The sequence below is a fragment of the Dendrobates tinctorius genome, unplaced genomic scaffold (genome assembly GCF_039654945.1).
Source record: "Dendrobates tinctorius isolate UK_male_01 unplaced genomic scaffold, ASM3965494v1 ptg000022l, whole genome shotgun sequence".
Classification (NCBI taxonomy): domain Eukaryota; kingdom Metazoa; phylum Chordata; class Amphibia; order Anura; family Dendrobatidae; genus Dendrobates; species Dendrobates tinctorius.
This window is the reverse complement of record NW_027361690.1, coordinates 57,098,914-57,122,294: the sequence shown is the minus strand read 5'-3', so window position 1 is coordinate 57,122,294 and position 23,381 is coordinate 57,098,914. Positions and strand designations below refer to the sequence as shown.

Sequence of the window (23,381 nt, the reverse complement as noted above, 5' to 3'; positions counted from 1 at the left end):
GCTATCTGCGTAATGCACGGTGTGCCATTGGGAGCTCACTCTTAGGGTTGATGGACAAAACGTTTTTTCTCGTCATCTGAGAATAACAGTCCATTTATTCTGATTAGACTCTGATCAGAATTTGATCAGAGCGGCATCAATTTTTCTCGGACATGCAAAGAAAAAATAAATTTCCCCACCTTCTCCATTCCGTCAGTCTGTGAATTTCAGACCGTACTCGGATGTCATCCATGTGCAGTCCAATGTTTTTAATTAACCCATTCACTTGCATTGCCGATTTGGATCCAACACTCAGATCAAAATTGGACTTGTCTCTGATTTTTCCGTTAGAACAATCAGTCTAAGGAAAAAATCGGACATGGGCAGAACCCCATGGAATATAGTGGATATGAGTGCTATCCGTGAAAACCAGTTTTCTGATAATTGGTTGTGTGCACAAGCCCATGGGTTAAATTCCCACAATTAGGCTTTGGAGAGTTTTTAATGCTACATATTTTTGCTGAACAAAAAACGCAGCATGTTACGGTTTCATCAAAGTGGATCGGATTCATAGAAATCTCTCGTCCACTGTGCTTTTTTTGCTCTGCAAAACCTGACTCTTCATATACTGCATTATATGTGATAATTTTCACCATAGAAATGCAATACATGCAGATAAAAAAATATGTGCACTTTTAGTGAGTTGCCACTGCAGAAAAGAGGTAAAAATCCATGCAATCTGCACAAGGCTAAAGTTTTGTCAAAGCCAAATACCAGGAAGTATCAAAAACAAAGTAGTAAAACACGATATATATCACAAAGACACAAAAACCACAACATCAAAAAGGCAATAAAAATGAATGCAAAAGCACACACTCAAAAACGCATTGAAAAAATACAACCAAATAATCATCAAGGCAACGGAACCTAATAGAGCAACTTTCTGTTCTGGCTCAATATAGAGAATGTCACAACCAAATTCCCAACTAGTGCATGATCTTATTAATGTCACATTCACTTACACATATTTCATCTTGATTTATTTGTATTTTTTCAGATTATATTAAAAATTGAGGGACTTCTTAGTTTTTGATCCAATTTCCAGTCCATAAACATAGGGCACTTTTTTGTCCTGTTCATAAAAAAAATGGAAGGTGTCCTTTTCTTTTCTAACTGAATAAACTTCTGTAGATTAGTATGCCTGTAATTATGGTTATTTTACAGTTTACAGTGAGTGCAGCTGATATCTGCACATCAGAATTCTGCGCTGTAGATATGGATCACTGATAATCGCAAGGAATTGTAACTGATTTTCCAAAGTGTCCGTAAAAAATATTGTCTGTCCGTGATTTTTTGATAAGCCGTTCAGAAAGAATAGTCAAGTTGGCAACCCTGTGCCACACTGATGGGAAAAATGCACACATAAATCAACACTAGATGAAAATCAGGTGCAGAATACTGATGAAAAACATTTTTTTCTTATGAAAAAACAGACATATTAATGCTATGTACCAATAATTCTATAGTAGCCATAATTAGATTTTTGCTATTCGATTCCCTATGATATTTAAATGCTTTTACAATTGCCAATGGTCATATACTGTGCTATTTAGTACCTATTATATTCAGACAGGGACAAATACCAAAGATACAGTTGTAAAGACCACTTAGGTTATACAATATTTGACTCTAGTGGCATCGAGGGCTAATGTCACATTTTTAATCTACTACCTTTGCACCAGGCAGGATGTCTGTTGAAAGCACCACTTCATCAGGTTTTTTTTAGCACTGGACTGGTGTCACTAATGTAAATTTGCTGCACTTATTTTAATATTCACCAGCAGCCATTTTCATATCACTGCTCTTGTTGACTTCTTCAGGTTGTGATCTGCCTGATCTCTCCAGTTTTTGATGCACAATTCCAAAATCACAACTCAATGTAAGTCTATGAGAAACATAACAAGGCCAGAACGACGCTCTCATAGACGTACATTGAGAGCTTGCGACTGTTACCTTTGACTTTCGGTCAATCAGAAGTTGAGGTCACAAGATGGTATCGTGGGAATAAGGAGGCACCGGAAATATCTGAAGACGGCAGCTAGTAAAAATAATACTGGGTTTAAGAATTGTTTGTTAGTAGCACCACTTGAGGGCTGCAATAAAAAAAATGCCAGAGTGGTGTTGTTACGAATGTGCCTCACCCTGCTGGGACCTGTGGTGAGCCTGGGTTCAGAAGATCACAGAAATTAGCTGACTACAGTTCCTGTTTGGACTGATGCACCTTTATTGTTTCTTTTGGTACGTAATGGGTTAAGAGTTCCTGCTGAGATTCCATTTGGCTTTAGTCTCAGCTGCTGCTTATTAGTAACACTCCACCTTCACCATTTAAACTCACTTCTGGCTTCCTCCCATGCCAGCAAAAGAGTTTCTATCCTGAGTCTGACTTCTCTGGAAAGGGTGTTTGTAGGAGAAGCTGTTGTATCCTCCATTGAGGCCATGAAGTTTATTTTTTTTCTGTTTCCCCCTGCTAGTCTCCTTCCTTGTGTTGTCTTGCGGTAGAAGTAAGATTAATGTCTTACTTTCCATCTCAGTAGCTAAGGCAAAGCCCAGGGTTACCCAGTGCTTAGGCAAGTGACGGTGTACGGGGGGAAAGACCCATTTAGGGCGATAGGGAGCGCAGGATTCAGTACTAGGTGAGCATTGAGGGATGACCATCTCCCCCTCTCCTTATCGTCAGGGCCTTCCTTTTCAATTTTTCCCCTCTCCCTTTGCGTGGCTCGCTATGCATCTCCCTGCCCTGGCATGACAGATGCTTGCAGTGCTGTATCCATGTGCTTTCTGCAGTATAAAAAGAGTAAAATTGATATGAACCGTGAGGTAATTTTCTAATCCACATTACACAATCATAAGAACAGATAAGATAAGAACAGAGAAATATTGTCTGAAAAACATCCATCTTATGTTACCGAAAGGTTCAGCTGGGGTTAAAGTTGCAAAAACATGGTTTCATAGGAACCATTAAGCTAGAGAATCAGTCTGGAAACAGAGACTGATCTCAAACACACTTAAAGGAAATGAATGGTTTTATTTGTAGCTACAAAAATAAAATAAGAAAAAAAAAATTTTGGCACATCACAGCAGGTACCAATGGGGGGTTTGTAAATGGAGACATATAGTACTTCCCTTCACCCCTGCAGGGAGATGACGCGAGGTGTAGAATGAAAAATTAGCTTTTACTCTTTTTTTTTTCTTTTAAAAGCTCCAGTTCTGTGAGAAATGATCTGCCACCTATTTGAGGATATTTATTTGTCATTCACTTCCAGTGAAGCCAACGAAGTCTGTCAGAACTTCAGAAAGGTGACTTTATACAGAACATTTTAAGATCTGTGTCACCAGCGTAATGGGAAGACACAGCAAAGCAGGAGACGGCCCAGGGGTTTTCTACTTTCTGAACTAGCTTTTATTACAAGTCATTTTCTATGTTCAGGTGACAGACTTTACAGCAAGAACTTTTACCATGATACATTGATCACAATATCTTGTACAGCTAAATGCTGTTGGCTACACCGAGTTTACAAATTTATATAGATCTCTACAAAACTTCAAGACAGGAGCTATGGTCGAGTTATTACTAGTGCACTTTTAGGTAGTTTGTAACTTGCAATCTTGGAAGCACCTTTCAGGTCAAGATATATCTCGCTTCATGTCTACTTTGGATGGTTATATACATGGTATATAAGGCTCATAGTATACGAGTCTATTACCCTGTGTCGGAATGCGGTACTAAGGGCCCACTTCTCATGCACACAAAAATCACGATAATACGATCATTGTGCAGACAGACTGACATTGTATACACAGGGCAATGTGCTGCAGAGAATGATGAGATTTTTAAATATGGCTATTGATGTCCAGTTCCACTGGCTAATTATCGGGAGCGCACGTTCTTGGGAACACGTCGTTTTGATAATCGGATAGTGTAAATATTCCCTTTTACTTTCTTGAATTTAATTGAGGAACAGTTCAATACCATATTAAGGGAAGCTAGCAAAATCCTTGATGAGCTGTAATTCACAAGCTTTGCAACATATACGAGGGGCGCCTGAAAACTTCGAGGCCCACCCATGAAATCTTTTTTGCATGGTGTTGTTTTGCAATGCAATATGTTATTTAGTTAGTTGAATGGTCTGATGAGTAATCTGGATTTATTTTGCTTTTTTTTGTTTCCGTTACAGCATTTTAAAGTTGGGTCACAAGGCTGAAATATGGAAATGGAGAAGTTGGCAAAGTTCACACATCGGCTGCTGCAATTCTCTCCTGTGGTTTCCAACTGCTTCAGCACCCACCCTATTCCCCTGATTTGGCTCCCTCCGACTATCACCTATTCCCACAGATGAAAAAGCACCTTGGTGGAAGGTGGATTTGCAGCCATTGCAGCCATTGCAACAGCCGATGTGTGAACTTTGCCAACTTCTCTATTTCCATATTTCAGCCTTGCGACCCAACTATAAAATGAAACGGAAACAAAAAAAAAAGCAAAATAAATCCAGATTGCTCATGAGACCATTCAACTAACTAAATAACATATTGCATTGCAAAACAAGACCATGCAAAAAAGATTTCATGGGTGGGCCTCAAAGTTTTCAGGCGCCCCTTGTAGTTTATCATATGTATCTCGTGACAGAATGTAATATCAAAATCAGGTTATGTTTTTGATGTTTGTTGTTTTTTTTAAGCTGGAAATCTTGTTCCATGCATTACAGGATTTGTTAAGCCCAAAAAATGGATGAAAGGAGATATTCTTCAATTAAGTACAGAAGAAGTGTTATTATCACATTTTTTTTCCATTGCTTTTTATGATTAGAGAGGATGTAGGTCTATGGCAAAAGTTTTGAAAACAGGTCACTTTTAGCTGCTGCATGAAAACAACCCTAATAGTTAGCATTATTTTGCTAACATTGTGAAAAAAAAATTCTCCATGCAAACAAACGAAGCAACGGAGCTCTGATTGAATTATTCTCTGTAAAGGTAACCTGTTATGTAAAATAACACTCCTAACCTGCAGATTTGGGGTTAGTCTGCAAGTGAATAGCAATCTGAAAGCCCCACTGCCAGGATGAAAATAACTTTATTCCCTCTGTCAGCAGTCATTGGGAAGGCCCTGGAACAGTTTCAGACACCTGTCAGCGTAAAGGGACCTGTGACCCGTTGCAATGATTGCTGGCTCTAATGTGGATCCTGCTGTCAGTCAGTGCCAGGTCGCGTTTACAGTCACTGCTCTCTATATGCACAAAGCGGTGACCAAAACCATGTCGGGGCAACTCCTATGACTGGAGGCCAAATGCTGCCGGGGGAATAAAGTTTATTTCCTCCTGGCAGCGGATCTCTCAATGCTGGCGTCATATTGTGTCAGAGTGTTATTAACCTACAGATTAACCCCATATCTGTAGGCTAATAGTATTTAGGTCGGCCTCCACCATGCATAATGGCGGTCAACTGTCATGGTGGTCTTGCTGGACAGCGGGCCACCCTCAGCAGAATAAAAAGATGAAAGTTTTGGAAGGGATGCAGGATCAGCCTGGCTCAATAAGCAATGTCCAGATCTAAGGTGCAACAGGAAACAAAACTCACTTTTACTGGAGGATGATCATGATGATCATGATGATTACAGATCTCTCCAGTTAATCATTAGACTGAGCCAACAGCCTCTCATGATGTGATGAACCCAGCTCTTTTCTGGCAATGTGTAGCAGCTCTCCTCACTCTTGCTACATATAACTCTATACGTGCACTAAAACATTTCCTCTGAGCCTGGACCTTGGCTTCCACGCCACCTCAGACTTACAGGAAAGTACCTCAGCATTCTTCCCACAGCTGGCAACTAAGGATCATATCCAGTAGGGAATGGGTTTGTGCTCAACTGTTATCAATAGATGGTGCTCTGAAGTTAGACGTTCATCGCAAATATATCCAATAAAAAACAGCGGCACACAAAAATTGCAAATGGGATGTCAAGGATTCATGCTATCCTTCTGTTACAGGAGCCTCTCACATGGATTCTTGGCTTCTCGATTCACAGATTTACCTTGATAAAGGCCCGAATGGCCGAAACGTTGGCTTGCTTTCCTGTGAATACATGAATCTTTTTTAAATAAATCTCATTTGACTTGCTACTTTTTGTGCTGAAGACTTTTATAGATAAGGATTGTATCAAGACATCCCTTATCTAATTCAAAACTGACTTCATCTGGCAGTTGAGCCCTCTTTGAATCTCGCAGGACACTATGTCCCATGTGGCTGTACAGAATCGCTGGAGTCCCGAAAGCAACTACAAGCAAAGGCAGTGATTGACCTCCTTGATCTCCAGCACAACCTAGTCTCGGGAATCCAGGGATGCTTCTCCAGGGCTTGGTAGTTCTCCCTTGAGGGCTACTACTCACCAGACTTCACAATAGCCCTTATGCTAATTACATGTGTGTGTGTAAAAATGACTGAAGAGCTGGCTTCTCACACCATCAAATTTCACAGACATTTGTGATGCCTGACTTTTCAGGGTACCACACTAGCATTATTTTACAAGAATGGTTCCCTTTAGTAATGAAATCTTACTCCATAGTTCCACTAGGTGCCACTAGGTGTCTCTCAGTGCTTGTTATCCAGCTCTAGAGAGGAATGCAGGAGGTAGGCAGAGATTTGTCTCTAGGTTCTTGCTCTCCTGTATTTCAAACTGCAAACAGGCATGATAAAGAGACCAGGTTTCAGCTCTAAGCGGGCAAGCTATTGGACAATGGTAGGAACAGTCCATGTTGGGAAGTGAGAGAGAGTTCCAACACATGTAGTGCTGGCAGAATGCTGATAAACGGAAATAGTTTACCAGAAAATTGGATGATTAGTCCGGTATGTGCACCAAAGGCAATTACGTAAGTCTGGGAGTGATAACAGCAGGAGCATGATGATTTCACTCTGTTTTTAAGTTTAAAAACCTAGTTATAAGCAGGAAGAGTTTTCATGTTTCATCTTTATGAAATATGTAAGTACAAAGCAAAACTGAAGAAAAGACATCTGTCACTGCCGTCAAGCTGCACCCCTGTACTATGCTTAGGTGTCACATTCAGTCTTGTAATACGCTTCATAAAGACTTGTAAAATGTTGTGTTGCCTTATACCAATCATCTGCCCTAAATAACAGCAATTTAAAACCAAAAATTAAACTACAGTTTTATTTTGCCAGGAAAATGTATGAACCTCTGAAATAGAATGTCCAGTTCAATTAAATGGCCGTGCCCGTTCACGAGGATATATCTACAAGTGTTTAAATTGTAATTCTCAATGTTCAGTCTTTAGATGTTTTAGAAAAAAATCAATGTGTGGCCATACAAAGCACAACATAATAAGGAACACTTAGATTAGAAGAAATAGTGTATTAGTTACCGGAAAACAAAGTCTCCAGTTGTGAAAGCTGCGCTCAAGCCGTGGTTTACCAACAGCACGGGGCAGAAGGTGGTGGAGAACATGGATACACATGGAGAACATCCACCTCCCTCACCAGGAAGACGCACCTGGCTGGCTCAAAATGACTGCTGTCCATTTGTATCCATGTGCTCCACACGGAAACTGTATGGAAAAAAGGGTTCATATTTAATTAACTGGTGAATGCCACCATACTTCTGTCTTTGAAACGTGTCTGTGTAACTGGAACTGTTTCCTTAATGTGGTGGAGCACAATGCTGTATAAGGTGCGCTGGAAAAGCAAAAAAGGGTAAATTCCAGCTCCTTAGGTAACATTCTAATGTTTTATTTAGACAATTATAAATAATTCCATGGCACTGAAAGGCAAAAAATCAACAGAAATGAGAGAAAAGCGACGCGTTTCGATCACAGACTGTAATTTTAATCAGAGCTGATGAATACAATCTATTATCTATCTATCTATCTATCTATCTATCATCTATCTATCTATCTATCAATCTATCTATCAATCTATCTCCCTACCTATCCATCCCATATCTATCTATCTATCTATCTATCTATCAATCTATCTATCAATCACATATCTATCTATCTATCTATCTATCTCATATCTATCTATCTATCTATCTATCCCATATCTATCTATCCATCTATCATCTATCTATCTATCTATCTATCCTCTATCTATCCCATATCTATCTATCTATCTATCTATCCCATATCTATCTATCTATCCCATATCTATCTATCCATCTATCATCTATCTATCTATCTATCTATTAATCTATCTATCAATCACATATCTATCTATCTATCTCATATCTATCTATCTATCTATCCCATATCTATCTATCTATCTATCCTCTATCAATCTATCTATCCCATATCTATCTATCTATCCCATATCTATCTATCTATCTATCTATCTATCTATCTATCTATCTATAAATCCCATATCTATCTATCTATCATCGATCTATCCCATATCTATCTATCTATCTATGCCATATCTATCTATCTATTTATCCCATATCTATCTATCATCTATCTATCTATTCTCTATCTATCCCATATCTATCTATCCCATATCTATCTATCTATCCATCCCATATCTATCTATCTATCTATCTATCTATCTATCTATCTATCTATCTATCTATCCTCTATCTATCTATCTATCTATCTATCCCATATCTATCTATCTATCTATCCCATATCTATCTATCTATCTATCTATCTATCTATCTATCTATCTATCTATCTATCCCATATCTATCTATCTATCTATCTATCCCATATCTATCTATCTATTTATCTATCCCATACCTATCTATCTATCTGTCTATTATCTATCTATCCCATATCTATCTATCTATCTATCTATCTATCCCATATCTATCTATCTATCTATCTATCTATCTATCTTTCCCATATCTATCTATCTATCCTCTATCAATCTATCTATCTATCCTCTATCTATCAATCTATCTATCTATCCCATATCTATCTATGTATCTATCTATCTGTCCCATATCTATCTATCTATCTATCCTCTATCTATCTATGTATCTATCTATCCTATATCTATCTATCTATCTATCTATCTATCTATCTATCCTCTATCTATCAATCTATCTATCTGTCCCATATCTATCTATCTATCTATCTATCTATCTAACTATCTATCTATCACGCCAGCTATATCATCTATAAGAATTATAGTCATAGACATGGTGGTGCTTTCTACAATGTTACACAATTTCTTTGTAAGTTCAGCACAGCCAGAATGGAAACTACACTCTGTAGTGACATAAATCCTTCAATATCTCAGCAGGTAAGAGAACAATCCATTTTTTTCTTCTTTTATTTCAACTTTGAGTGATCATTTGTGGGGAAAAAAGAAAGAACTAGAAAAGTTAATGAAATTTTGATGTGTCCTGGGATAGGTAAACGGTCTATTTGGCGCTTTGCAATGATGAGATAATCATTCGTGTTTTGATCACTTATTCAGGTGACAAAACTGGAAAACCTTATGAGCGGAAATTAAAGCTAAAGACATTTTAGTAGTGTAGATCAACTGGAATATGAAAGAAGCAGCAGAGAAGATTCCAACTCCCTCAATGACCAGAGCGAACGCTTTCTCACATGAAGTGAAAAAAAGATGAAAAAAATCTTTTAAGGTTTTTTGTTATATACATAACAAGGTTACCACGGTACAAATCATTATGAAAACTCCACACCCATATATACAGTATGAGAAAAGAAATGTCACTATGTAGCATTTTCCAGTAAGCAATTGTTCTACCAATGAGAAAATTAATATATTTACTTACATGTAGCGCAAATGTGGATTTTTGGAAAATGCTCGTGGTTGGATAGTTCTCAGTCCAGAGTTCATGATTGTTCTGCAAGACAATTGTATTATATTATATTATCAGATATTAAGATTTTGAAATCAAAGCTGTAAATGCAGAATAAGAAAAAAAGCTTAAAATAGGAAAATACAAAATTTGAATGCCAATAGGCTTGCTAAAAGGAACCTGTCAGCACATTTTTACATATGGAAGCAGTGGAATGACTGTATATGCTTTTGGACCTCACTAGAAATTATATCTTTATCGTGGCAGCTAATGTGCCAGTCAGTAGAAATTTAGTATAGAAACCATTTGAAAATGAGTTTGGAAGTGCATTAGGGATGTGTCAATGCACTAGGAAGAAGCTGCCCAAGTGCAATTACAGGTCTGGCAACTGATCCCTGTACAGTCTAGTAAAGGACCTAGCCACATAGCTTAATACACCTCCTGGGACCTAGCTTCTTAAAAGGCAGTCAAGGGATTTTTGAGGAACCAGAAGGGAGGCTGCAACACAAATTCTTCAAAGGTAGAGGAAAGCATGCAGGGAGACATGAGAACCCAGGGTGAGAAGCTAAAACACGTTCACAAAAGATAGACAGGACTAAATAAGGCAAACCAAAAAAACAAACAGAATAAGTAAAACCTCCCAGACTCCCAAATGTGAAGAAGAAGGTGCTGGGGAGAAAAACTCACAGATTTGCAGCAGCAAAAACATCTGGGACTTACCAGACCAGTTAAGCCCCTAGCTGAGGAGCTGGCATTCCAATCACCAATCTATATGGAAATATAGCCAGCAAGTGAGTTAAGTGAAAGGTGAACATATAAAGCTCAACCCAAAATGTGATTTGAGAGAGCCGAAAGGGAAAATGGAAAACACCTGGAGAAAAGCCAAAGAAGAAAGGAAAATCGAGACAAAAGAAACCACCAGAATTTAGACAGAGATGAAAAGGACTGCAGCCCAGTAGAGAAAGAAACCGACCATGCACCAACAGATTATCGGATTGAAACCCAACACCTAGCCATGACAAATATTTACAGATATTGCATGAAAGTGGCTGAAACAAATGCCAGTCTATAATAATAATAAATAATTTATATAGCAAATGCAGTGTCCACACTAATCAATTAAATAAATCTGTCAAATTTATGATAAGTGTAAACTCTTCAAAGTCTTCAGCTGCCTGATTAAGCTATAGCAGGAGGTAGAAAATAAAGTTCCAAAACAAATTTTAAAGGGCTGCTATAAATTAGTTATTCAGCCATGGTAACATCTGCTATATGTATATAATATTACCATCCATTGCCCAAATAATAAAGCAATTCAGTACAGAAACAAAACTGCATAACAGTGCATCAGAACAGAAGCAAAGCATTCTGATGTAGTGATTTTTAACCTAGCAGTGTGATGTGCTATGTTGTTATCAAAGAGCAGTCCACCCCACATTTAGCAGTGTGCTATGCAAATGGCACAATATACAGAGTACCTCCATTTATGCCAATTATGCTTGGTACATTTGTAGGCATGAAATTTGCTTATGCTGTCACTCCATGCATCCATATGTATCTGATTACATACATACGCACCAGGATGCATGTTCGCTACAAATATGCACTCTCACATAAGCAGCTACATACAGAATATGATACAGAACAGAGTATGTATAATTCCCAAAATAAACATGTTCATGCACTATGCACTTTACACTGTTTGCAGATATGCATGACAATATGTACAGACTGGCCGTAGAGCAGAGGTCTCAAACACGCGGCCCCTGAGGCAGTCATCTGCGGCCCGCGGTGCACCACATGTCTCACCCCCTGAGGCAGGTAGAAGGGGGAAGGCATGCAGCCATCCAGGAGCACGCGATGGCTGTGTGTTCTGTGCACACAGGACCTGTGATGAGGTCACAGGAGGGGGAGGAGTCAGAGGGTCACATGATCAGGGGCCTCAGTGTATGCAGAATGCTTCTCTCTTTGTCTGTGCTGGTTGTCATGGTGCTGGGTAAGTTTCTGTGTGGGGTCAGGAGGGGTTTACAGGGTGGATGTAGCAGAGCTGTGTGTGTATGAGGTGTACCGAGAAGAGCAGTGTGTGTATGAGGTGTACGGAGCGGAGCCGTGTGTTTACGAAGACGGAGGTGTGCGGAGCGGAGTCGCGTGTGTACGAGGTGTATGGAGCGGAGCCGCATGTGTACGAGGTGTACGGAGCTGAACTGCGTGTGTACGAGGTGTACAGAGCGGAGCCGTGTGTATGAGGTGTACGGAGCGGAGCCGCTTGTGTACAAGGTGTACGGAGCGGAGCCGTGTGTGTACGAGGTGTACGGAGCGGAGCCGCGTGTGTACGAGGTGTACAGAGTGGAGCCATGTGTGTACGAGGTATACGGAGTGGAGCTGTGTGTGTACGAGGTGCACAGAGCAGAGCTGTGTATGTGGAGCAGAGCCACGTGTACGAGGTGTACGGAGCTGAGCCGTGTGCGTATGAGGTGTATGGAGCAGAGCTGTGTGTGTACAAGGACCGAGGTGTAGGGAGCGGAGCCATGTGTGTACGGAGCGAAGTCGTGTGTGTATGAAGTGGAGCTGCGTGTGTACGAGGTGTGCAGAGCCACATGTGTACAAGGTGTGTGGAGCAGAGCCGTGTGTGTACGAGGTGTGCTGAGCTGAGATATGCGTGTATTTTGGCATGGGGTGGACCCCATTTGAAAGTTCGCACCAGGGCCCATAGGAGGAGTGCGCCGGTCCGTAGTGGCTGTGGCCCTGCATGATGACATCCCTCTGGCACTGTGTAATGACATCACACCAGCGCGCAGAGAGCGGATGCATGACTTTCCCACCATTGCTGGATTTTGCAGGTGACTGTGGCTGTGCATGTACAGAGAGATGATAGCGCTGGCTCACATGCAGAGCCGACACTATCATCCTCTGAGGTAAGCTGTACATCGCAGCTGACAACCTATTTGAATGGCCACAATTGGTATTAGCACCAATCATGGCCGTTTAACTCGTTAGATACCGCTATCAATTGTGACTGTATTAAGTTTGAAAGGAATGCGGCCCGCCAGCTTATTTTTTTTTTTTATGTGCGGCCCATTTACTCTGCCGAGTTTGAGACTCCTGCCGTAGAGTGTAAGTCCGCAAGGACAGGGTCCTCTCCCCTCTGTACCAGTCTGTCATTGTAAATTTGTTTAATGATGTCTATAACTTTGTGTGTAACCCTGTCTCATGTACAGCATCATGGAATTAATGGTGCGATATAAATAAATAATAATAATAATAATAATACTAATCGTACTGTATATTCACACAAGGCTATTTTCTGTATAATATACCAAAACAAATGTGCACTTGCAGATTTTGGTGCAGACTCAGCCACAGATTTCACTTTTTGACACCTGTAAGCTTCCCAAAGCCAGCTGGGTGCAGTGAAACCCCTGGCTTCCTGCTGTTCTGCCCTATGTCACTTTGACTGTATTTATATGGTAACAATTGTCCATGCACCTGCTCCGTAGGGTGTTTACTGATTTTTGCTGCCTTATCAGACTTTTGGGCCCATACATATGTTTCTGGAGTCGATTTGTGCCTTAAAGGGAATCTTTCAGTAGGTTTTTGGTATATAATATGATAGCAGCATAACATAAGGCAAGAAAGCCTGATTCCAGGGATGTATGACTTATTGGACATCTTCGGTGTAGTTTTCATAAAATACATGTTTTGTCTGATATAAATGTAGTATAGTTAAGAGCTAAACTGTGTATAACCCCAAACACCAATCACTGGCAGCTTCCTGTGCACAACCCCACCCACATCAGTGATTGGCAGATTCCTGTGTACACTGTGCAAGCTGCTACTCAATAGTGGGGGCGGGGTTACACAGATTAGCCTGACTGCTGATCACATGAGCTGTAGTCCTGTAGTGTTCATCTCCTTCTGATAACTGCAATACACAGATTAATCAGTGACACATCTCTGGAATCAGACTCTCAGTGGCTACATTATCCTGCTCTCAGATTAAATAGCAAAAACCTCACAGATTCCATTTAAATCCCTTGGGAATGTATTTATTTTCATTGTTTGTCCTTGACTGCTCACAAATATGTACAGGTCCGATCTATATATATTTTGCTCATGATGTTATACACTGCCATCTTATGGTAGACATTGAAATTGCAGGGTATGTATTCTTGTCCAGGTGTTTTCCTATCCCGCTTGTATTGTTGTGTAGTCTCTATAACTAATAAATTATTAGTAATGATGTCTGTGTATTCCATTCTAGATGCATTAATAAAGATGTGGTTTTAGCTCAGATATTTGCCTTGCTCTTCTTTCTTTTGACATGTTTTGCATTTTAGGCCGGGATCACACACAGCGAGATACGGCCGAGTCTCGCAGGTTAAAACCAAGCTCTGGCACCGGCACTCCGGAGCAGAGCGTGCAGCTCCATGTATTGCTGTGCGGCTGCACGCTCCGCTCCAGAGTGCCGGCGCCAGAGCTTGGTTTTAACCTGCGAGACTCGGCCGTATCTCGCTGTGTGTGATCCCGGCCTTATGGTTCTTTAGCCCAGTAGATATGGGTACATGTCTATATATGTGCCACAGGTTTCACTGAAAAAAGGTTGACCCCATAATTAAGGATGTGTCCTTCCTAATATATATTCCTTGGCTTAACATATTCCAAGATGTATTACACAAGATGACCAGCTTTTAAAATAAACTTGATTTTACAATACTCTATTGGAAGATGTTTACCTTCTATGTGTCTATAAGTCGCCACCCAGTGGTTGCTAAGTGAATTGCAACCTAATGCGTGTTAAGCTTGTCACATTAATGTATTGAATTTGTACCATGAGAAATTGCAGTTCTTTACAAAAATTCATACAGAGGAGCAAATCTGTATTTAAATGAACACAGATATAAATCTGTATTTATTTTCAGTGTTATAGATAAATGAAATACTATTCATTGCTACCATAAGGTTGTGCTCAAAGGAGAACACAGTAAGTGCAGAGAATGAGCTTTATTTCTACATACTTTTACAATCCATACAGCGATTCCTATCATGTTCGCTATACTTTGTAGCTTTGCTTTGAAAAAACAAGGTGTTGATTTTTGCCTTCAGCGTCTTTGGCCTGTTTCTGCCTCTCCGGTGTGTTCGCTGTAAGCCGCCACACGTAATGTCTCCTGCCATGAGCCACAGTAAACATGATTTGTGTTCAGGCTCAATTATGTGAAATGATACAACGCTGGCTCTTTTGCAAGCAGTCTTTTTTGGCCTAAAGTTGCAATCAGCGCTGATTGGGCCCTTTGATGTTCTTGTTAATGATTTTCTACTTTTGTTACTGGAGATTTTACTTTATGTTTAAGGTGAGAAAGAGCATGTTTCCCTCGGCTGCCTACCCTCATATGGCAGCTAAAGCATTTTACTTGGAGTATTGACCAAGTATTATTGCATAATGTTTATCTGCAATAAATCCTTTGTGTTCCATGGAGACACGCTAGATGCAACCTTCACTCCTATGATCTACATTTCTTAAGAATTTAAAGGGAACTTGACAGCTGGCACATGCAGCCCGATCTGCGTGTACCAGACTGTGTCTTTATGATCACTGATTCATCGTACCTGAGTGAGGAGAGCTCCCTGTCTCTAACAAGCCAAAAATGTGCAATTCTGAAACGCTGTGGCGTTCCATTGAAAACATAGCTGAATAGTCACCGGGGACCGAGCCTCATTGTAGACTAGCCATACAGGTGGGTTCCCAGCAGTTTCCTTCCGCCATCTTTACTTAAACACGCATGGAGGGAGAGACCTGTCACTCCAGTGAAGTGGGCGGGAAGAAGCCACTGGGGGGCCCACCAGTCCGACTAGTTTCTCATGCAGCTCGGACCTTGGTGGCTTTTAAACTATGCTCCTCTCTGAAACATTGCAGTGTTTCACAGTTAAACATACCAGGCTGAAGTTATACAGCCACACTCCATGGATCGGGGAGCATGTATCAGGCGTCAGGTTCCTTTTAAGCACATAAAGGGACTAGAGTTCTAGTCCTCTTCCTCTCTGAAGAGACAATTTGCATAATTAGCACATTTCCAAGAGGAGCATTGCGGCTTTAAGTCTCCTCATCTCAGCATGCTTAGCATGTCATTCTCCACAAGGAGAAATGATACTTCTTGGATATCGGTCAGACGCCTCTCTTACAGCCAAACCAGATCTCACACTTTGCACTGATGAGGGGCAGTACTCCGAAACACAGTGTCTGTAAATTGAGATTCTGGCTTGGCTTTTATCCTAAGTCATGTAACAAGGCTCATTAAAGGGTCAACATTGACTTTTAGGATTGCTACTTCCAATAGGTGGCACTAGAGTTCTAGTCCTCTTTCTCTCTGAAGAGACAATTTGCATAATTAGCACATTTCCCAGAGGAGCATTGTGGCTTTAAATCTCCTCACCTCGACATGCTTCGCGTGTCATTCTCCACAAGGAGAAATGATACTTCTTGAATATTAAGCACATAAAGTGAAATTTCCTAATCCAAAGCACTTAGGCTGGTTTCACATTTGCGTTTTTTTTAGCGGTATTTTAGCGCTAAATAGCGCATGCGTTTTTTTTCCTATACTTTGCATGGGATGCGCTTATGTGCGCATACACATGCGTTTGTACGCGTTTTCCGCGCATGCGTTTTTTTGCGGTATGCGCTCGGGCGCACAAAATGCAACCTGTTGCATTTTTTGGGCGTCCGACTTGCCTCAAAAAAACGCATGCGCGCGCAATGAGTTTTTTTACAGCAAGACACCCATTATAAGTCTATGGTGAGCATATGTGCGCATTGGCTTGCTTATGTATGCGTTTTTTTGCACATGCGTTTTTTTTTTACCATTAGTTTAGACAATGGAATTTAGGGGTTTGGGTTAGAGTTAGGGTTAGTTAAGGGGGTTTAGGGTTAGGGTTATGGTTAGGGTTAGGGTCAGGGTCAGAGTTAGGGTTAGGATCAGGGTATGGTTTGGTTAAGGGTTAGGGTTAGGGTCAGGGTCAGGGTTAGGGTTAGGATCAGGGTATGGTTTGGTTAAGGGTTAGGGTCAGGGTTAGGGTCAGGGTTAGGGTCAGGGTTAGGGTTAGGGTTAGGGTCAGGGTCAAGGTTAGGGTTAGGATCAGGGTATGGTTTGGTTAAGGGTTAGGGTTAGGGTTAGGGTTAGGGTCAGGGTTAGGGTTAGGGTCAGGGTTAGGGTTAGGGTATGGTTTGGTTAAGGGTTAGGGTTAGGGTCAGGGCCAAGGTTAGGGTTAGGATCAGGGTATGGTTTGGTTAAGGGTTAGGGTTAGGGTTAGGGTCAGGGTTAGGGTTAGGGTTAGGGTTAGGGTCAGGGTTAGGGTTAGGGTTAGGGTATGGTTTGGTTAAGGGTTAGGGTTAGGGTCAGGGTTAGGGTTAGGGTCAGGGTTAGGGTTAGGGTTAAGGTTAGGGTTAGGATCAGGGTATGGTTTGGTTAAGGGTTAGGGTTAGGGTCAGGGTTAGGGTTAGGGTTAGGGTCAGGGTTAGGGTTAGGGTTAGGGTTAGGGTATGGTTTGGTTAAGGGTTAGGGTTAGGGTCAGGGTTAGGGTCAGGGTTAGGGTTAGTAAAGTCATGGTTTGGGTTAGTGTGAGGGGCCACCTAATGTTTGGAAAAAACGCAAACGCGGTAAAAACGCACTAAAAACGCATACAAACGCATAAAAACGCTGCGTTTTTTTCATGCATGCTCATAAAAATGCTTGAAAAAAACGCAGCAGTTGTATGCTTTTGTATGCGTTTTTTCAATGCGTTTTTTTGCGGGAAAAACGCGCTGCAAAAAAAAGCAAGTGTGAAACTAGCCTAATACTGTCATTTCCATAACTAAAAATGCATTTTTTCCTCGATATACAATATTTTAGTGAAGCTTCATGTTTGACAACTGATATCCATATAATCAAGCAGTGTAAAATCTATCTTATTAATTGATATCAAAGGCTGATACTCTATGCAGGCCTAGTCCTACTTATACACAATGGTAGTGAGATGCAATGTATCAGCGTAGACAATCCTCTGTTATCTAATCACAGAACCAGATACATCTTTCCTCTGCCCTAGGCTGCAGATTGATAGATTAGGTTTGATTTTCACCCACGGAATGTCTCCAATCAAGTCGGTATTGTGAAAACAATTTTGAAACGCTATGAACTTTTCATTATCTTTGATTATACCCTATATTCATAGGATTGTATGATCCTTAAAGGTTTGTATATCCCCTTTCAATAAACTTTTGCTTGGTTGCTCAGTTTGTTTTAAAAGAAAGTAAACCACACCTTACTTATACTCCCCCAATGAAGTGCTACATCTCTGGCGCAGGTCGCTCTGGTGATTCCGCATCTGCTGCAGTACTGATGGCGCTGTAGCCAATAACTAAGCTTAGCGGCCTTTCCAATGTAGATGGTACAAACTGATGAGGTCAGTGATTGACTTCAGTGCTACTGAAGTGACGTCACCATAGACCAAGGCAGCGCCAGAGACAGCGCTGGATCAGGGGAGGTTAAGTAAAGTGCGGTGATTTTTTTCTTTTTTTTCAAAAAACTGAGATGTCAAGCAAAGTTCTTCTAAAAGGGAACTATACCTTTAAAGACTGGTTCACACATTGTGCATTTGGTGCAAATTTTCCACACAGATATTCCATACATCCATACATAACATCTGTAGAATTTTACCAGGAAATTGGATGAGCTCTAACTTAATTGCATCTAAATGCTGTATTTATATTTTGGAGTACAGAATCCATACTTAATTGGTTTTCCTTTAGCTTTTGAATCCTAGCAATGTCAATTCCCTTTTATGATGGTGATTTTATTAATTTCAATGAGGAACCTAAATCTGCAGGTTAAACTGCCGGCCTGGCCTTTGTTTTCTCCCCTTTTCTCTGAGTAAAAATTTAAATATTCAGGTTTAGCTTTGGAATATTTGTGTGGATATTAAATTAAAAATAGTGTGGATTTTAATTTAGATATTGTGTAAAATCCACTATAAACCCGCAGGTTGTAGCAAAGTGGATTTTCAGGCTTAGGCTATGTGCACACGGCACCTTTTCCTCACTGAGTTTTTCCCGGCAAAGCAGATTCAGGAGAACACTAGAGACCATGTTTCTGAAATGGCTTTGCTGGCAATTTTACCGTCGTTCCAACCGAGGCTTTAACGACGGCATCTTTTACTCTACACTGTGAAATGACATACTGAATTTTCACAAGCTGCCCGAAAAATGAATGTGTCGTTTATTTTAACTGCTTCAGTGTTTCCGAACTCTGAAGAGGATAAAAGAAGTGACATAAGACAGAACAAAACCACTGTGCATCATGTCCGTTTTATGGGGCGATTATTCAGTTGTATCGCGAACATAATCCACCTGAAAATGACACGCAGTGCATATTGCCTTATGTCAGTTCCAGTTGTGCACAGTCCTGAGTCAGTCGTAGATCTAAGAACCCAAAGTGTCAGATTAAGGCCGGGGTCACACTGGCGAGGAATACGGCCGAGTGAGAGGCGCAAAAAGCACGCATTAGACACGGACCAATGATTCTCTATGGGGTCCCTCGCACCAGCCGTATATTTCTCATCCGTATTCTACGGTCCGTGCCAATCGCGGCATGCTGCGATTGTCAGCGTACTACGGCCGTAGTACGCCAATGCAAGTCTATGGGTGCGCAAAAAATACGGATTACACATGGACCAGACATGTCTTTTGGCTGGTGACAGGAAATGGGCCGATCCATCATCAGGAAGCCTAGACATGCAAAAGAGCTCAAAAACCGCTCCAGACATCCAGGAAGTCAGCCTCCACGGAGTACAGCAGCATCATGGCGTCCACTTACATTAATGTGGAAATGTTAATAGTCCTGGTGCAGGAGCGTCCCGAACTCTGGGACCAACGTGATGCCCATTATTTCAACTGGGCAAGAAAGGAGGCGTCATGGAGGCGCATCTGTCGCCAGATGTACCATGACTTTGGTGATCGGCCACGTGAGGAGCAGCATAAAATTCGTAAGTACAAGCCAAAACATGAGTAACCTTAGCGCACAACAAAAAAGGAATATAGAATCAGCACCCCCCTTCCTGTGCTTGTACTTTTCTCCTCATGTGGCTGTTAGATTTGGATGTTACACGTGGATTCACACAGCCATAATTTGGGTTTAGGCCACAAGCTCCTCATCCTCCTAGACAAACCAATCATTAAGTGTAGCTATTTGATACATCAATTAAAGAGACCCTGTGTATCTGCCCAATTAGATATGCCACCCTGGGTAGAAAGCACACCCCAGAAGGCCCCATGCCTAGACTACTGGTAGCCAATGTGACCTATCAAATATGTGATTTTGACAACATTTCCTGTCACATTGCAGTGGAAGATGTGATGAGACGCTGGCGAAGTATCAGGGACCAATACCTCAGGGAACGCCAGCAGCGGTCCAGGAGTGGGGATGCTGGCTATGTGAAAAGAAAATATATCTATTACGACCGCCTCTCCTTCCTCGCCCCAATTCTCGATCTGAGACCGTAAGTAGATACCTCACACCACATTACACAGATACTTTACAGGGCCAAAAATAGGTATTTATTTTTGGCTCTGTTCTATTTCTTCACATAACTCAGTCCAACCTTACGGACAGAGGCACTGGCTCGGATACAGAGGCCACCATTGATCCTGGGTCTGCAGGGGAAGAGGTGGCTGGCTCATCTTCTCCCCCTACTAGGAGCAGGGGTGAAGATTCGAGTCAGGATGTGCCATTGCCTGTGCCCCAAAGCCCACCACCAGGACCATCTGGTGCTGCTGCATCAGCACCAGCAGAGGATCAGGGCAATATCAGCAGCAGCCCAACTGGCCACATCCGGGGCTCCCCTCAGCCTGCTGCCACATCCCGGCGAGGAAGAAGCCGAAGATGGCAAATACCTGCCCCTGATACCCGCACTAATGTGGACACTGGGGTCCTGAATTATCTAGCCAGAGTTAACACTGATGATGGGGAGGAGGCATACTCTCGCTGCCTGGCCAATTATCTCCGTGCCCTTTCCCATGAGGTCAGGCTCCGTATTAGAGGATGCTTTCAGACCCTGCTTGATGCCTGCACATACCCCAATATGCCCTACGAACTATTTGAATACATTGAGAGGTGGCAGCTTTCACCACGAAATCTCATGCACCTTAGGCACCCCCCACAAATGCAAGCTCAAGCAGGATCTGAGGATCCTCAAATACATGGGCCTACATCTCACCCCCTTCCTCCCACTACCCAACCTTCTATTCAGCAGCCACAAATGTCAGCCTCTAGCCAACCCCACCAATATGGCCACTTGTACCCACCCAGTGTTGGAGGCTGGTCCCAACCTGGTTGGGGACGATATGGCTATCTTGGTGGGTATGAGCCACGTGCCTACCACAGCCAACAAGATGCCCCTTCCCATCATTACTCTGGCCAGTACCCCCAACTTTCCCAGGAGGCAGGACAATTCCCACATCATGGGCAACAGTATGGCCCCACACAGGGCGATGTTGGCCACAGTGTCCAGCAGCACCCACAGGCTGCTCTTCCACGTTCCCCTTCCCCAACCTATGAGGATTTATAAGTCTGATGGTCGTAGATGTCCAGTGCGGTTTCACTGGTGCTACAAATACAAAGGAAAAAACAGGTGGTTTCCATCTCCAAACTTTGTTTAAAAATTTAACATTCAAATTTTTGAACAATGTTTTCCAATCATATTAAGAATCTATCATGACAGGCAAGGTTACCTCACGCCTTTCAGACAGATATTACATGTATGTACAAAAGAGAATATTTAAACGCGCTATACTGTAAAGTCAAAGGATGAAAAGACACTACTCACTAGCTAATGCCTAGGAAAGGCGTGCTGGCCTTAGTGAAGTAGTCACCTTTTTTGCTAGCAATCTATAGTAACAAATCAAGGCGACCAGCCTTCAGAATATCACGCTCTCTCTATGTCTTAACAAGTGAGTATTGTTTTTTCATCCTTTCCAGTATAGCATGGTTAAATATTCTCTGTTCTACAGACAGGTAATATCTGTCTGAAAGCCGTGAGGTAGCCTTGCCTGTCATGGTGGAATATTTCTTTGATTGGAAAACATTCTGAAGAAATGTGAGTGTTATCTTTTAGCATTAATTTTGTTTTTGGTGATCACCTATTTTTTGCCTTTGTATTTAAATATTCTCATGCAGCAATGTTGTTATTGCCTAAAGTTTTTTTGGGTTATGTTATATAATGTTACTTTTCAAAAAAGTTTTATAATGCAAAAAGGGCAATTTTGCCCATTGCCAAAATTATCATATGGCAATATTATGTTTGCCTTTAAGATAAAAAAAAGCAAAAAGGCAAAACTAAAAATTTGTCTACTACAGTTAACGTCTCTGTGTGATTTCTCAAAAACCCTGTCAATATACTAACATACACTAACCAATGCAATGAAACAGTCATAGAATCATAAGGGGTTGAGTAATATATATTTAGACACACTTAAAGAAACAAATTATAACATAGACACAGCATGGTCTTGCCAAGAAGTTGCCACCTCAGGTGAGATAAAGTAATTAGTGAAAATATCACGCACTTTGAGGCCAGAGAGCGGTCTACGTTGAGGGTTCATAGGTGGTCTCACCCTGCGCACATTGTCTGGCCTACGCACAACACCAGCATAGGAGGAACAATCATGTATCCTGGTGAAGTTACGAAGAACCACACAGGCTTTCACAACTTCATTAACTTTCTGTTCACTCAACTGAATGGCAGACTGGAGTACCCACCATTTCGCACAAAGAATGCCAAAGGAACACTCCACCAGTCGCCTAGCACGTGATAGGCGCAAGTTAAAAATTCTGCGCCTGTGGTCAAGGTTGCGCCGGGGATATGGCCTCATGACATTGCACGATAACTGAAACACATCATCTGCCACAAGGACATAAGGGACTGATTCTTCAGTAGAGCCTGGTAGCTGGCGTGGTGTTGGTAGATCCAACTGGTTGGTGCGTAGCCACCGAGCCATTATGGAAGTATTGAAGACTCTAGAGCCTCCCGTCCTTCCATAGGCCCCAATGTCAACAATTATAAACTTGTATTGATGGTCTACCAGAGCCAACAATACAACAGAAAAGTATTGTTTATAATTGAAGAATTGGGAGCCAGAGTTCGGCGGCTTACGCACCCGGATATGTTTGCCATCCAGGGCCCCAATACAATTAGGAAACAGGCAGTCCTCCTCAAAGTCCCTTGATATCCTCAACCAGTCTTCCATCCTGGGCTCGGGCATGACCACTTGATGGAGTCTTGTCCAGATTTCTGTACATGTAGACCTCACTATGCCTGAAATGGTTGATCTTCCAATGAGAAACTCATGGTGGAGGGTGGCATAAGACAGGCCAGTGGACAGGAAGCTGTAGAACAACAGAAATTGATAATTTTAGAATGCATAAAGTCCAAAAACATCAGTTACATGCCGACCAAACTTGGTAGGAATTGAGATAGAATAACACACACATATTTGGTTGCACAATGACTAAGTGATATGCAGTACATATTAGAGCTAACATTCTGGTGT

General features: G+C 41.5%; 1 protein-coding gene across 10 annotated transcripts in view; it reads right to left on the bottom strand.

Annotated features, from left to right (window-relative positions):
* The window catches only part of NTRK3 (neurotrophic receptor tyrosine kinase 3), a 956,517-nt gene that overhangs the window by 666,279 nt on the left and 266,857 nt on the right, over positions 1–23,381 (bottom strand). For all 10 annotated transcript variants that reach the window (XM_073568722.1, XM_073568721.1, XM_073568726.1 and 7 more), the window contains exon 4: positions 9,782–9,853. In XM_073568722.1, coding sequence (XP_073424823.1) covers positions 9,782–9,853 — 72 coding nt within the window. The remainder of the gene's footprint in view (positions 1–9,781; positions 9,854–23,381) is intronic.